The sequence below is a fragment of the Augochlora pura genome, chromosome 2, assembly GCF_028453695.1.
Source record: "Augochlora pura isolate Apur16 chromosome 2, APUR_v2.2.1, whole genome shotgun sequence".
In the NCBI taxonomy this organism is placed as follows: Eukaryota; Metazoa; Arthropoda; class Insecta; order Hymenoptera; family Halictidae; genus Augochlora; species Augochlora pura.
The window spans coordinates 21,360,917-21,376,994 of NC_135773.1; the positions used below are offsets into that span (position 1 = coordinate 21,360,917).

The 16,078-nt window shown below is 40.6% G+C and overlaps 2 protein-coding genes across 2 annotated transcripts in view; one reads left to right on the top strand and one right to left on the bottom strand.

Moving 5' to 3' along the window:
- Nucleotides 1-2,089: 2,089 nt before the first annotated feature.
- On the top strand, nt 2,090-3,583 carry Ufsp1 (UFM1 specific peptidase 1). Its single transcript, XM_078196064.1, has 3 exons — nt 2,090-2,219; nt 2,521-2,691; nt 3,224-3,583. Exons 1-3 carry the CDS (start codon nt 2,178-2,180, stop codon nt 3,581-3,583), a joined length of 573 nt encoding a protein of 190 aa, XP_078052190.1. The 5' UTR covers nt 2,090-2,177.
- A 341-nt stretch (nt 3,584-3,924) lies between these two features.
- The window catches only part of Dhc98d (Dynein heavy chain at 89D), a 42,573-nt gene continuing 30,419 nt past the window's right edge, over nt 3,925-16,078 (bottom strand). Inside the window, exons 41-59 of the mRNA XM_078196066.1 lie at nt 15,430-15,884; nt 14,930-15,125; nt 14,606-14,822; nt 13,605-13,917; nt 12,847-13,141; nt 12,215-12,675; nt 11,470-11,747; nt 11,255-11,409; nt 10,379-11,131; nt 9,476-9,814; nt 8,832-9,033; nt 8,577-8,719; nt 8,340-8,501; nt 7,133-7,456; nt 6,356-6,565; nt 6,116-6,283; nt 5,328-5,507; nt 4,271-4,417; nt 3,925-4,176 (exon numbers count right to left, since the gene is read on the bottom strand). Coding sequence (XP_078052192.1) covers nt 4,030-4,176; nt 4,271-4,417; nt 5,328-5,507; nt 6,116-6,283; nt 6,356-6,565; nt 7,133-7,456; nt 8,340-8,501; nt 8,577-8,719; nt 8,832-9,033; nt 9,476-9,814; nt 10,379-11,131; nt 11,255-11,409; nt 11,470-11,747; nt 12,215-12,675; nt 12,847-13,141; nt 13,605-13,917; nt 14,606-14,822; nt 14,930-15,125; nt 15,430-15,884 — 5,145 coding nt within the window. The 3' untranslated portion in view covers nt 3,925-4,029. The remainder of the gene's footprint in view (nt 4,177-4,270; nt 4,418-5,327; nt 5,508-6,115; nt 6,284-6,355; nt 6,566-7,132; nt 7,457-8,339; nt 8,502-8,576; nt 8,720-8,831; nt 9,034-9,475; nt 9,815-10,378; nt 11,132-11,254; nt 11,410-11,469; nt 11,748-12,214; nt 12,676-12,846; nt 13,142-13,604; nt 13,918-14,605; nt 14,823-14,929; nt 15,126-15,429; nt 15,885-16,078) is intronic.

Sequence of the window (16,078 nt, forward strand, 5' to 3'; positions counted from 1 at the left end):
GAATCGAGACTATTTTGCATTCTCATACAGAAGTCCGAAATATTGAAAAATAAGGGGGATACTCTATAATTATACTCCTCGGTGTACCTTTTCAAAAGACCAATTTTTATAAAAAACAAATTTTCAACTTTGAAAATATCTAGTATTTTAGCAGCTACAGTTTTTACGACTTTACAATTAACTACTATTAACGATTAACTATTAAATTAGTCGTCTATATATGGTGCTACGTTTTGAGGTTTCGTACTTGGAAAACTAAACATGTAGGAAATAAAAAGAGAACGGGCAGCGTTGGTAAAAGTTACTAACCACGTTTCGCTTTCAAAATAGAAGTGAATTTATTTCAGAAAGCGGTCATGCCGACGGTGATGGCGTAATAACGCTCAGCATTATAAAATCGTAAAACGTGCACGATTATTTCATTGTGCTCTTTTATTGCATTTTTCATTTTGAAATTATTCAATAGACAATCGAAAAAAATTATTATTAATCATTCTAATTATCGAACCACCGAACCGATGAAAATGAGCCTTCGAGCGATCGCAATAAAAGAGCACACGAGTATTTAACAAATATAATTTTAGTCGCAAAAAATGTTATCGAATTTTTGAAACAGTCACCTGAAGCGCCCTTCAATCCCAGCGTTAACCACGTGTAGGAAGATCAGGTTACTCAATGACAGACGTTTAGGAAGTTGTATGTAATCCGTGTTCCGATCGCACGTACACCGAATAGAAACGATCGCCTTGAACGATGGTACGGCGTTCGCGTTACTCTCCCGAAATAAGTCTTGTAACTAGGAACCGATTGCGCCGTAACACCGAGAGGAAAGCGAACGGGGTTTCACTGAATCATTACGACCACGGCCGAACGTTAACTGACCGTTTGGCCCTTTCGAAAACTACGGGAACGGTTACGAACCGCTCGTAAACTTGGGAACTGCGAAGCAACGCGCTCTATTTACCATTTGGTCCGTGCCGCATGGTGCTGTTGCCGTTTCGTGAACCGATCGCGAAACAACTGTACGATATTGTTAGCATTAGGCTGCTCCTGTGATCACGAAGAATTCAAACATATAGTTCGGCTTTTTTTGAAAGCTTTTATTTTTCTCACAGGTTTTGCGACGGTACTTATTATACAATAATGATCGTTGATTATACGAGCAGTCTGCTGGAAAACGTTCATCGGGACATTCTCCCGCCCGAACCGGGCCGGAGCTTCCTGATTCGCGGAGATTACGAGTATTGGCATTATGGCTGTGACGGATTTAACGATAAGGTAATTTTGTTGCTTGGAACTTATGAAAATAGTTACCATCGTTATTTTCTATTCGGCGGGTTACTCGGTTGTGTATTATCGTTGTATAAGGGTGTTAAGAAGGAGTTACACATTTTAAGGATAGACAGTATTAGTTAAATATCAGTAGAAAAAGGAGAAGGTTTTAGTAGCAATTTATAAGCAATTTTCAATTTGAATTTCGATATTTCAATCATGATATGTGAATAACCAGACATATTAGTATTTCTTCTACTATACTATTTGCTCTTTCGTAACACCCACGTGCTGAGTAGATCGCACGTGTTATATATTTACGGTTAATATAGGTGAAATGCAAAACTTTAAAAATATTTAATTACTATTACTTTTTAATGATAGTTGTGTTAGTGTTCATTTCTTAGTGAGCATTGATTCTTAAAAATTTTGTTTCTTAGGAAATCGTCGGTCGAGAAAGTAAAGTCCTATGTATACACATACGTAGCTATTGTGTGTGTATAAATAGCTATCGAGAACTTTCCAAGAATACTTGCACGAATGTCACTTCCGTGTTACCCTGCGCGAATAAAAAATCGCAGCAACGGCTCTGTCCTTGCGACGAGTAATCATACCGTTCCAGTCGAGTCGAACCTATGATTCGCTCGAAATGCTCGAGTACTTTTCAGTCGTTCCACCTATTTGACGTTTGATCCGACTCTAATCGAGGCGATGCGGAAAAACTCGAGCGTGTTTCTGTCCCGAGCGGTTGACGGTGACCTAACACTGAGTCATCGAACTACGAACAATAGAACTGCTTACGAATTGATCTGTAAACAACGGGGAGAAGGATTAAAAGCGGCGACACTTTGAACTGCTTTCGAGCTACACAAAGCTGGACGCCATAACGAAAAGGTGGCACGATTATGACGCGAATGTACAAAGCACCAGAAATTAATTTAGCTCGGGTAGGTAGAATCGTTTACAATTCTGCATAGCCAATTTTACTCGTAAATAAGTTCGAAATGAGTTTGAAATAAGTTCGAGAGTGAATCGTGGCAATTTGACTTGTTCGATGAAGGAACTTGAAGAAAAGTTCCTGCATCTTAATTCTGGACCATTTAAGCTGAAAGTGCTCGAGCATTTGATAATTCTGCTTCCGAGAATAATTTGCTAGTTAATCCTATAAAATTATTTCTACAATGTATTCGAACAAGGGCGGTCCTCCTTACTAAACATTCTTAACTTGTTAATTGTTTGAATATTTAGGGTTGGGGTTGCGGATACAGAACTCTGCAGACGATCTGCTCGTGGATAATAAAAAATAACAAATTGGAGCACTCTGTTCCGAGTAACAGAAGGGTGCAGGAAATACTTGTGACTATGGAAGACAAGGAGAGATCCTTTATTGGGTCGAGAGACTGGATAGGAAGTTTCGAAGTAAGCATTCGGTATTCTGCAAAACACTAAATTCTGACTTGTTACAAGCAGATAGAGATCGGTATACTTTTAATCCTTCTACAAAACAAATATTGTTTGCATTTATCGGAATTTGCGGATTTTTATGCAGAACGAAAATTATCTGCATCCGTTGCAAGAAATAGAAATCGAACGTTTATTCTTATTTAAATTATTCTAATAGGTGAACAATACTTGATGGACATTTGAAAATTCTTTTAATTTTTACTTATTCAAATTGGACACATTTTCAAATCCTTCTTTTAATGATTTTAATAAGCTGAAATATATCAAATTCCACTAATCTGTTTACCATCTTAAATTCTACCAATTAGTAACTAAGGATAAAAATACAATGATGAAGACGATAAAAAGAATATAGCATACTTAAGTAATGTCCGCGCGCATTGTAATCGAGCTCTGTAACACGTTCTCTATTATCATTTAATTTCTCGATCAACTTGGACGTACATGTAGCAAAGATAATGTTGACTCATCCGTCGATGCCCCTTAGGTATGCCTCGTGCTGAATCATTTGTACGAGGTTCTCAGCAAGATTATTCACGTACCGAGCGGCAAACAATTGCCGAGCCATGTAGCAGTTATTAAAAGGCACTTCGAAGAGTTTGGTAGTCCGATAATGATGGGTGGTGACAGAGACTGCTCGAGCAAATGCATAGTCGGCCTCCACGAAGGAGCGGAAAATACTTACATGCTGATCGTAGACCCTCATTTCGTCGGTCAGGCGAGGAGCAAGGAGCAATTAGTGTCCCAACAATGGGTGAAATGGCAGAGCCTTAACGATTTCATCGATAGTTCTTTTTACAATTTGTGTTTACCTCAGATAAAAGGTCACGCGACAAATGATAAATAAATTGTTACAATAAATCACTCGCAGATGCTTCGACCTTTCCTTATTGATTTGTGTTTTATCAATCTTATCGGTGACAAATATCAGTAGCACGACTGTTTCGTCACGGATACATCAAGTTGTTGCAACAAATCTTAGACTTCGAAATAAATCGCTGCAATTTTGTGAGTTATGGAGGTATGTGCACATACATTTCATTGTTTCACTAGGAAATGGATCGTTTCCTTTCTGGCACGCATCTCCAGAAATGAACAAAAATGGTACGTGCTACTTTCCTACTCGGCATATCATTGTATTATCTTCGTTATATAACTTCATTATATAATCTATATTTTTATCGGCCACGAATAATACAATTTCATTCTGTATGCTTAACATAGTTTGCAGTAATGATAACATTATCACTGTACAAGGTATCGCGCGTTTTCACATCATTTAATCACATCAAATTAATCGGTGTTTAATATTAAACAAACTCCTTGCAACACCCAATGGGAAATGTCCTCGCTCGTGCTAAGGTTCGCCTCGAACACCAAACCAACCCCCATAGCGTTCCGCCGATCGGACGTCATGTACACAGGAGTTTTGATGGTATTCTAAAATCGAAATTCGTAATTATTTTAAATGTTATATTAAAATCGTAATTATTTTGGAACAGCTGCAAGATTTCGATGAAATTCTTTTCCATACCTGAAGTCGTAGTCTGTGAGCCTCGATAGGTATGACAATTAAAATTGGCAGTTCCTCGACTAGGATTTTCGGCCGCGATCTTTCCAAACACTGATTCACTATGTCCCATCTGGCGCCTTCCAGGTATAATCCGCTCACGTAGCAACCCTAAACGGGTTTGAAAAATAACCAATTATTTACCTTGTCTCTGTAAGACTGGACAGCGATTTTTTATGCGAAATAAACATGTTCTACATACATTCCAAGTAACAAATAGTGCGGTATCAATGTGTCAATCTTTATTTAAAATTTATATAATAGTAATAATATTATCTTATTTTCTATTATTTTTGTCATATCTGCGTAAAATTCGCAGTCTACTCGTTACAATAATTACAAAATTTCCATATAGTCTCGTAGAAATATTGATACCTTTAACACATTTTTTATAGTCAAAGCCATCAGCAACGACTTAAATCAGAAAAAAAGGGACGAAGTATAATTTAATTTCCTCTTTTAATATCCTTTCGTCAGCGGCTTAATTAAAAAACAAATGGGACGAAGTCAAAGAAATGAAAAAATAATCCCCTTTTCTCCATTAAATCCAATATTAACCCTGGAGGATATTAAATGGATTTAGTGATTTTACAAGGTCCACTGTAACCTACCAACGTATCGAACCGGTTTTATTAAAAAGACGGAGGAAGTTATAATTAACGTTTATTCAGAAATCAGTCACTGAAGGAACCAGTTCTTTTTTTTAAATTTTAGTATTTCCAGAAATAATAAAAATCGTAAGATAATGTTGATATCAGCCTTTTAACTTGTCAGTTTATTTTAACCCTTTGCACTCGAGTGGCGCCTTTGAAGCGCAAATGAAAATTGTTATATAATTAACAAAATAATGTCGACATTATTAAATACCCTTCTGTTAAAAGCATAACATTTTTACGAGTCACAAGACTCAATATCATACAGCAAATTATACTAAGTATTAAAATGGCTTCGAGTGCAAAGGGTTAATAATAGCGGAGAGTTTATTTAAATGTAGAACGTTTGAATGCGTTTGATATCTTACCTGTTCCGGTCTCTCTTCCACCTGTTCCACCCTGGTGTGCCTGGACACAGCTGTATAGCTAAGGGAACGATCGAGAGACCAACTGTTCCTGCGGCAAGCCATCTGCACGAGGGCTGCTAAGTATGTTTCCGGTATGTGCAGACCGGCCAGCCAAAGCACTATCGGCTCACTTCCTCCGGACTAAAAAATTTCCGAACCTGTCACTTCTAATTATCACGCAGATATTAACCCCTTGCTATACGATTTCTTTCTAAACTAAACAAGTTTTGTCGATAGAAGATTTAAATTTTATTTCAATTGAATAGAAATGACCGACAGTTATATTTGTTAAATTATGTACGAAATGTTCGTCACGAGTCTGACTCGTTGCTATAGTGCAAGGGGTTAAACACTTTACTTCTACGATGACCGTATTTCTTTTGTGCGAATGAAGTAACAATTTCTGCAAAACCATATAAACCATATAGACACCATACTTGCAGATTAAAAGGTACTTCAGTATAATATCCTCGAGATTTTTCTTTTAAAAATTATAAATTCCCTTTGCATTTATTTTCTGTGCGCATATTTTCTATCACTTGTTTTATGCAACAGATTTTGTCCAAGATAAAATACTTGAAATCGCGTGCTACATTTCCTCGAATAAAGCCATACTGAAGTGTCTTAGCCGGCTGTCGAATGAATTCAGTTGCGACAGAACAGCTTATACATTTACGACGAAAGAACGGACGAGGGTCAAATAAATATGTATTACAAGTCCGTAAGAAACGACGCTCTCCGCTTCTTACCCAATCAGTGTACTGTTGTATTCTCTTCTCGAAATGTTCCATCCATCCGCCAAGATTTTTTCTGGTAGCCGGCGCGAATCTAGCCCATTCGATCGGCAACGCGCCGTTGTACAAAGCCGTGGAAATACTCTCGATCATGGCGTCCATTCCAATCTCGCCGGCGATGGCCTAACATTATTCGATTTCTTTAGCTGGGATTCCCCTTTCACGAAAGCGATTAAGAAAGAGACGGGGGGGAACCTTTCTCAATTGCGAGAGGCTCCTCTTCATCGTCCGAATTAGTTTGTTGAACCTCTCCAGCTCTTGGAAGAGAACAATGGCGATCGGCGTTATGGCCACCCCGAAAGTTCTTTTCACTTTTATCAGATCGTATTCGGTCGGGACTTTGTCCAGCACCTCCTTCGCGATGTTGTCGATGAACTCGTCCTTGCTCACGCCCGTGCTGCCCGCCTCTATCGTTTCAATCGAATTTTTTGTTCGATTAGTTCGGGCGCTGTGTCAAGTTTCGCGCGATTTTAACTCGCGATAGTCACTTACTCGTTATCCTCGGGCTTACTAAAATGTTTACCGCGCATTAGAAACTGTTCGGACACGAGTCGTACACGTGTATGGAAAATAAGACGTTTCACGTTCTATCGAATATTTTAATTAAAATGGATCAACGTTTGATCGTACAGGACTGTTTCTTTTTATTTGAATTGTGACAGTTCGAACAGGTCTAGTATCGAAAATCAATCCCAAGAATTCTCGCGAAATACGAATAATTTGATTAATGAAAATGGAAATAGGAAGCTCAGATATAGAGATTTTCCAGGGAAAATTAAATTGAAGCGGTACAAATTTATTCCGAGAGCTGGAAAATTAGTGTTATTTTGAAATTACTGGTTTTATCAAACTGGTCAAATCGTTTCAATGAAAATCCATCCTACTCGTGTAATCGCTTATATCGCGAGAGGCTTTAAAGAAATAAATCTCCGACCGCTCGTTAGTCGCAGTGTTGAAGCTACAATGGCAAACAAGACTTGTTAAAGTTTTACCGGTCTGCGGCTGCAATTCTATAAGATTGCTCCACATTTCTTTCACCGCCCGAGTGAAGTACCCAATCTCGGCGTTTGGATGGAGTCCAAAGACTTCCGGTGTGTTCACCAGCGGCAGTTCTTCGATGAACTTCAAGTAATCATCGCGTCCCCCTTCGGCCGGTATCACGTAATCGACGTGCTCGTCGCGATAAAAATGGAAAGGTTGGAACACGTCGAACAGAAAGTCACCGAAATACTCGTCCATGTACGTCTGGGATACCCTGCGATCGTAGCCATCGATCACTCGTCCGCCGTACATCACCTTGATCAAAAGTCAAACAGTTTAATCTACGAAAGTTCACTTTCTCGTAAGCTTCCGTAACGAGCTTCTGATTTTCTCAATTTCTAGAAAATCATATTTGTTCGTTTCATCGATAATTTAGCAATCGAAACATTGAACAATGTAATCGTTAACCTATTGTAGTACCACTCTCTTGGGAGGAATGTTCGTTAGAAAATTTTTCTATATTTACTTGAATGTTTAAACATTGTCGACTACAGAGCGAGTCAAATATAAATGGTATTCTTCCTTCAACCCTTTGCACTCCGTGCTATTGTGCATGTTACCTATCATATGAGCCTTTATATTATTTAGTATACGTTTGATATTATAATAATATAAGATATATTATATTATATAGTATAAAATGGAAATGCTATAAGCCAGAGAAATTATTTTAGGTTTACAGTTAGAACGGTTTCGAGTGCAAAGGGTTAATGTTTAGTGATACACTAGAATCACGATGTTCCCTGAGAGGAGACGACGGAGTGCAAAGGGTTAATAATTTCAATAAGCTGCAACGATTTTTCCAATATCTTCCATTACTTACTTTTATCATAAATATATAAAATCCGCAGTCTATCGGCAACAAGAGAACAAAATTTCATAATTCGCATAATTTTAACAATCTTAACAGGTTGTTGTGATAAAAGTATGGCAAAGAATTAATGATTTTTGTATCTTATCTTCTGTCATATATGTTGCAGAAATTATGTTAAAAATTCGCGAATCAAAGTTATAGTCCTTTCACCAAAATGGCGTAATAATATCGTTGAAACTTGTAATTCGGATAAAGGAACAGTGATTTTCTAGTTACGGAAGTTTCGCCATAAAGGATCGTTAAGAAAATGCTGTGAAACTTTACTTCGCCTATAAGGTACTTCAAACTGTTCCACGGGATCCTGGTGTCGCCGACGTGAAGCGCTTTGGTCAAATAAGTGTTCAGAATGGTCGTGCAGACGTTAAAATCCGACTCGTTGAAGTCATAGTTTATGTTCCAGCCGATCTTGTCGTATCTTCTTCTCTCCTATCGTATCATTTCCAATTTAGAACAAGAGCCAATCAAAGCAACCTTGGATGATCGTTGACTCGTTCATCATACCTGTACGACTGCGTGATAAAAAGCCAGGACATAAATTAGGTGTTTGTACGCAAAGTGCTCGCAATACTCCAGGGTCTGAGCTCTCATTTTGAAGAAAGTGTTCTCGAGATTGAGCTTCAAGCCGCTTGGTGGTTCGGTTACGACTATAAATGGATTATTATAAATTATTATAATATAAATTATAAAATCGTAGTATTGAAAATATTTTTTCATTATGGCCTCCAAGCCATTATTTAGCATCCAAGCGATTCGAACCTTTCAGACATTGTTGCAAAATTCCGATCGGGAAATTAGGCGTCGGATCGGTCGTCAGCCATAAACGGAAGTCGGGATGAGGCTTTCCGAAATTTTCCAGAAGCTTCTCCAACTCTCTGGTGAAACTCAGAAGCAAGTGGCAGTTTTGTAGCATCAGCCATTGTCCTCTGGTCACTGCCACCTCCAACAGTTCTATCGCGGTCTAGAAAATGGTGCAATAACAGTTACGTTAACCAATGATTATTTGTGAAATCAAAAAGCATAGTTTCACGAGTTCGGTCATTTTGTCGTTTATCTACGTTATTAAAACGGTTTAAGAAGCTAAAAGAAATATACGGACATTCTTAAATTATATTACTGTTACATATTTCACCCACTCATTTTTGTTTGAAATCCATAAATATCGACGACAATATTTACGACTTGGAAATTATTATAACTTGGACGCGTTAACACAACTCATTACTCGAAATCTTTACCAGTCAAACTTCTCAAAACACGCCCAAGGGTTGAACGCAACGTTCACCTCCCTTATCAAGGAAGGTTCAAGAAATTTAACAAATGGCAGTCGTAGACCATATGAACATTGAACAAACGATTCCAGTCGGATTAATACTCGTCCCGAGAGAATTCACTGTGCTTACGCTTTCTTGTCCTTGGCCCAGGGACAGGTATTTGAATTTTCCACCGCCGCATCCGTATCCATCCGCCAGTTTCATCAATTCCGACGTTGGGTCGGATCCAGGACTAAGAATGAAGACCACAGGCATCGCCGGCGTGCTCTGCTCGAATATCATCTCGAAGCTGATGTGGGGCGGCGTGATGTACTGCTCGCCCATGATTTCGCTGATGTAATCGACGATGCCGCGATAGACGCGATCGACGCGGAAACACCGTATCAACATCAGCTTTTCGAACGGCTTCAATTTGCTCGTGTAATCCTGAGGGAAGTCCACGGACTCCGGGGCGTCGAGATCGTACCACTGTCAACAACGAATAATTTTCTAATTATTTTTGGCATTCCAAAAAGAAAAATTTGAAAACATTCAAATCGCATTGATCCAATTTTATAAAAGACATCATTTCAGCAACGGAAATGTACGAGATGCGATATTCGTAATATCGGTGATAAAATGATACTGGTTCTTAACCCTTTCATTACGGGTGCCGCCTATAGGCGGCGTACGCGCGACGACCCGTGGGTACGGGTGCCGACTATAGGTGGCGAACGCCTGACGACCTATTTGTTGACTATATAAGTCGACGTATAATCAACTGTTGACTCTAATCGATGTGTATTCCTATAATACGATGTAAAAGTTGTTATGTAGCTCTTAAAAGAGTGTACATACAAGTCAATCACAAAGTGGCGTTGAAAAACGTTAATCCGAATATCGAAGACTACTGACGAGCAAAGTGTACACTTCGCGGCGCGGTGACCCGTACAGGGGCGTCACTCCGGCGGCGCGGACCGCCGTAAGGAAAGGGTTAATATGTGCTTGAAAACACTTCGAGAATCGAAGTGAAAGTCCCTGGTTCCGACTCACTTGCTGCCACTCTTCCTCATATTGCTGCAACTGTTCCGGAAGTATACCGAACGTTTCCGGAAAGTCCCTGCTCAGCTTGAGTATGTCCATCCAGCCGTTGTTGGGCAGCCATTCGGTGGGATTCATCTTGGCCGCCTTCTCCAGAGCGATGCTACCTTTGATGAAGAAGTCGAGCTGCCTCTGAGCGACGTGATCCACGCTCAGCTCCAGCCTGGTGCAGATTTGGAAAGAGAAGAGAAGCTTGTGCCTCTCGAAGATCCCGGTGCAACCGTAATCGTACACGTTCTTCGTCAGCGTGGTAATGATGTTGGCCAAACGTTTTTGCAGCATCGGGTCCGGCACCGCTTTCTTCAAGGAGAAACCGAACACCTCCACGTAGCTGATCAGCGAATACTGGTACATTGAGTTCACCATCGCCATGTCGGACAGCACGAAGAACAAGATCGCTCCTCTTTTCGCCACCGTTCGATATCCGTCGCGAAGCTTGTTCACGTCGGCGCCGGTCACCTCGCCGAGGTACAACTTCCTCATGACCTCCTCCGCGCTCGATTTCGTGTTCTCCAGAGTCTCCACCAGATCCAGGTTGTCCAACATGTTCCCTTGATTGCTGGCGATCTCCAGGAGTAAGCTGTCCTCCAGTTGCTTCAGAAGATTCTTGTTCTCGCTGGTCTCGATGATCAGGTTCTCCCGTTGCTCCTCCACGTCTGGCCTCTCTACTCTGACGACCACCGAGAGAAGTTGATCTTCCAGACCCTGCAACGAGGTCGTTTATTAAGCTCTCGAATTAACTTGCCTATTTTTTGGCTGGTTCGCGATTATTTTATTTCCCGGTTTAGTTGTCGAAACAGATAGGCGAGTAAAATGAAAGATACCAACCCCCAGCGTCACCATATAATTGATCACGGTCGCTTTCGCATAAAGAGCAGGGTCGAACATGGGATTCGATATCTTGGTGGTCAGGTACATCCGAAACTTTGGATCGTAATCGACTTCTTTGTCCCCGAGGAGAACGAACGTCCGGCCGCTGTCGTCTGTAAGAAAAATTCACCGTTCTCATTCCGGATACCATTTCTGTAATTAATTAACAATACCTTGAATATCCTTCGACAGAACGTTATCCAAGACCGGATCAACCTCGTCGACGTCTTGGAAGAGAACCGGCAGACCGTACTTAATCGCTAATTCGACTTGTTTTATGAAATCTGGATCAGTGAACGAAAGGATTTTCAGATTCTTCTGCTCTTTCCTTTTTATCCAGTTCAGGGCTTGCTGCTGGGGATCGATGCAGACCGGAAATCTCGAGGCTCTCGTGGTCAGGATACCGTTCTGAACTGACAGTTCGTCCGGCGGCAATCCTTCCGATGTCCATCTTGAAAGAGATTTCAATTCGATGCACAAGTTTCAGTCTTTTCCTTCGTTACATACAGCGAACGAAATTCGCGAGAATTCCAGAACAATAATATTCTTTACTCAAAGGAAGCTAAATATTCTGATAATAAAAATTAAAAGTCTATTGAATATATGTATAAGGGAATAAAGCTAAATGTTCTGATAATATAATTAAAAGTCTATTGAATATATGTATAAGGGAATAAAGCTAAATGTTCTGATAATAAAATTAAAAGTCTATTGAATATATAAGAGAAGAAAGCTAAATATTCTGATGATAAAATTAAAATTTTATTTGATATATGTATAAGGGAAGGTAGCTAAATATTCTGATAATAATAATCTGTTGATTACATGAGGGAATAATAAGAAATGAAAAGAAAAGTGCTGTGAAATAAGGCGACGTGAATGTCCAAGTTTTAGATGGCACTGCAACCGAGAACTCACGTGCTGATCTCGACGTCGCTGCTCAGCTGTGTCTCTATCTTGAAATTGGCTATTAGCGGGATCTCTTTCGCCTCTATACTGCTCTTCCAGTCCTCGTACACCATCTTGTTCCTGTATTCGTAGGAAAATGGGCCGCAATAGGCGAGAAACCCGGCGGACAGGAGACAATTGCCGACAATCAACTCGACCTGCTCGTGCAAGCTTTGCAGCTCCTTCTTCCAGCGCTCGTTCTCCGAGGACAGACCGTTGATCAACTTGTCCGCGGCTATCAGCCGCCTTTGAAGAACGTCCGTCTCCTCTTGGAGTTTCTGTCTCTCCGACATAGCGGCCTCGTATTTTACATTCAAGTCGCCTATGGCTTTCTCGAGCCTCCTCAATTCGCGTTCTTCCCGTTCCAACGCTTTCCGGGCTCGTTCCGATTCAGCCTCGATCTCTGCCACTCGGTCCATCTTTGGCTTTACCTAAACGATTCGTTTGCACGTCTATTATTGTTTCGCGAAATTATATTAGATTGGCAGGAATGTGGATGAAATAATTAAATATTTCAAACGGGAAAATTTCTGGTTTCGACTATTACGGAAATAAGAGAAATAGCTGCAATTCGGATCGCGTGAAACATGTGAAACCCGTACCTCTTTGAAAACGGTGCAATAGTCCAATACAGCGATCACGAATTTGTAAAGACCGAAGCCAGCTTTACTGATGTTTTGCATCTGATCCAGCTTCGTGCTCTTCCTCAAATGAGCCCTGACCGCCTGCTGCGTTTTCACCCCGATCTTGTCGCAATTCATCTCTTGCAACGTCCTCAGGAATACCGGGTCGCTCATCATCCCCTTAGCGCCCTTCCACGAGATGTCCTTGATGCCTCTCAGCATGGCCACGCATTCGGAGACTATTTGCACAGGCTCCGGGGGCGTCGCGAACGATCTTGAATATATTATTTTAACCCGTTACCAAAGCTCGTCATTTACAATATATATATATATATATGAGCCGTTCAGTGCACACATCGACTAACTCCATAAAACAAAAAGTCGAGAAACGCGATGAAATGATGTACATTGATTTTTAAAATTCCTGTTATAACATAGATTCACATATATAATGTAGAATGAATAAATACAGATATAGCTTTCATTTAACGTATAATTTAATGTATAAAATTAATATTATTTAATGTATAAAATTAACAAGAAAGAATAGCTAAAAAGAAAAAAAGAAAAAAAAAATTTTGCCGTTTAATGGTGTTAATCTTTATTATTCAGGAAAGTTATTATAAATATAAAAAGTTATGACTATACCAAGTGCTTTGACACTTAAATTTAAGATTTTTCAAAAAGTGGAGTTAATCGATGTGTGCACTGGGCGGCTCATATATATAAAGAAATACCTTATCTCCGTAATGTCCGCTTTCTCGAGTTCACTGAGAGCAGCCCTTGCCGCTTCAAGGGCAGGCTGCGCCTCGGCCAGCACCTGCCGCGCCTCCGTCTGCTCTTTATTAATAATTTTCCTCTGGTCCTCGATCTCACGACGCTTCTCCTCGCTCAGCTGTTTCTTCTCCATCGCGATGTCCGTACTTTCGCCGATGGTGGAGAGCAGTTGCTCGCAATTCCTCGTCTGGTCCGCCACCTTCACCCTCTGCACCGCCAGGATCTCGTTCAGCTCGGCTAGGGTCACCGATGCCTCGGCGATCTTCGTCAAACCTTCGAGAGTATTGTTAACCCTTTTTTAATGCCGGAGAACGATGTATCGCTGTTGGCTACTCTAGCAAAAATATTGTTTTCTTGATATTTTCACTGAGTAACGATTTCATTTTTTTATTTCTCATCCCTTTTCGAATTTGGTAATTAACAGGTTTTACAAAATTCGTGTAATTTCTTTCCGAAACTTTACCAAACTACGTCAAACGAGTTTTACACATTTCGCTCAGGTACGCACGACTTTTTTGGTCGGCACTAAAAGGGTTAAACGTTTTTTTTTTCGATTACGATGTTATATGCGGAATGTCCGATTTTCACAGCGATTTTAACGAAAAACTTACTTGCTTAACTTTTTGCCCTATATCGTATCGAAAATATGTAACGAATGCATACATTTACACGAATAAACATTGATGTAAATGTTGCCGCATAATAAGTATCATTTTTCCGCCTGACGTAGGAATTTAAAGAAACCGTAATGTAAAGGGTTAATATGGCGAAATTATAGAAACTGAGAGTCGTGTCTTGAGAGAGATCTGTAAATGATCGAATCGATGAAAAATTCACCACGATCGTATCAAAGATCTCTTCGAACCATAAAAAGAGCAGATAAAATGTAACAAATCCATTTCTCCTAATTTCCTTTCCCGATTCTGACAATTTCTAACATTGCCAATATCGATCATCGTACCTCCAGACAATCGTTCGCACTGCATCTGGATGAAGTCTCTCGTCTCCAGCAACTGATTCAGATAGGTGTTGATGAAGTCCAGATAGTGTTTCGGCGTGACGTAGTTACGCCTTCGTAGCTTCGATTGAAAATCGATCGTGTAATCGCAGACGGTTTTGTGCACGTACACCATGTGCTCGACCAATCTTTCGCGATAGTCTTGCGGCACGTTCGGATTCTAGACGCGCGAATTATTCGAATGAAAAGCTTGCCGACTGTCTGACTATAGCACGTTATAATGTATACGCAATGTATACATATAATGTGAATATTTCGTAGACGCACGTTTCTGAGAGTAACGTTGGCCACGGCGACCAGAGCTTCTTCGGGCCAGGGGAACATCCAGTCTATGGTGGTGCTGTTCACCAGGCCAGGGTAACTCCTGCATCTCGTTCTCAGCTGATCCCCGGACGGGCTCATCGACAAAGCGATTCGTAAATTCGAGACGCTGGTCTTCACGAAGTACGACCATACGCTTTCTCTAGATCGGGAGGAAATGAAAGGGTTGTTGTATTGACAAAATTTTCTGTCCGAGAAATTTTCTTACCGTGAAATCGTTCCAACCGAATCATTAAATCGGGAGTTTAGAGATCGCGAGTTTAGAGATCGCGAATTTAGTATACCAGTTGAAAGGATTAACATTGTCGCAAGAATTATCGAACGTCTTTTTGCGAAATAAAATCCTAATATTCTTCAAATATTTCCAACATTTGAAATTTGCTCTTAGCATAATTAAGTCATAAATGCAAAAAGTCCGCACCTTAATAATAATAAACTATTCTCACCTCGTGATGCCGAAGCCAGCCTCCTTAGCCTTTTCCCTGTTCTGATTAACGACCTCATCTTTTTCCTCGTCGTTGAATAGAGACGGCACCACGCCGGTCATCAGCATATTGTTCACCAGTTCCAAGAAACTTTCGTGAACGACGTGGGAGGACGTGAAAAGAAACACGATCCTTTCGCCGTCCACCCCGACCCTGCTGTAGAGACTCTTCATGTCGTCGCGGAACGAGTTTTCGTTGTAGCCGCGGCTCAAAACGATTTCGAAGACGGTGAAACGAGCCGCGCAAGCAGCCAGTTTGATCACCGATTTCTTGCCGCTGCCGCCGATTCCGATCACCAATGCATGACCACGGTGCATCCTCAGCGTGCGGTGCACTCTGGTCAAATGCTCCAGCGCGTCGTTGAAGAGAACCATGTGCAGCTTGTTCATGGTCCTCTCGTTGTAGTCCTCGTATATCTATCGTTCGCGTTTCAAAGTTCTCGTGACCTCGGTTCGAAACAATTCGACAGAATTTCGAGTACAATTTATCACCAAACTGCCGATCTTTTTGCAAAACAATGCCTGTATAGACCGATTGATTTCTAAGATAATTCGATTGATAATTCGAAGCCTTCGCAGTCGAGCGATGGCTCTGGGACACCTCTATAAAT

What these genes read in the sequence shown, in the direction of transcription:
- Ufsp1 (XM_078196064.1), top strand. Translation starts at nt 2,178, where the DNA reads ATGACGCGAATGTACAAAGCACCAGAAATTAATTTAGCTCGG. An exon ending in CAGAAATTAATTTAGCTCGG is followed by an intron (nt 2,220 to 2,520) that starts GTAGGTAGAATC and finishes TTGAATATTTAG; the next exon opens with GGTTGGGGTTGCGGATACAG. An exon ending in ACTGGATAGGAAGTTTCGAA is followed by an intron (nt 2,692 to 3,223) that starts GTAAGCATTCGG and finishes GATGCCCCTTAG; the next exon opens with GTATGCCTCGTGCTGAATCA.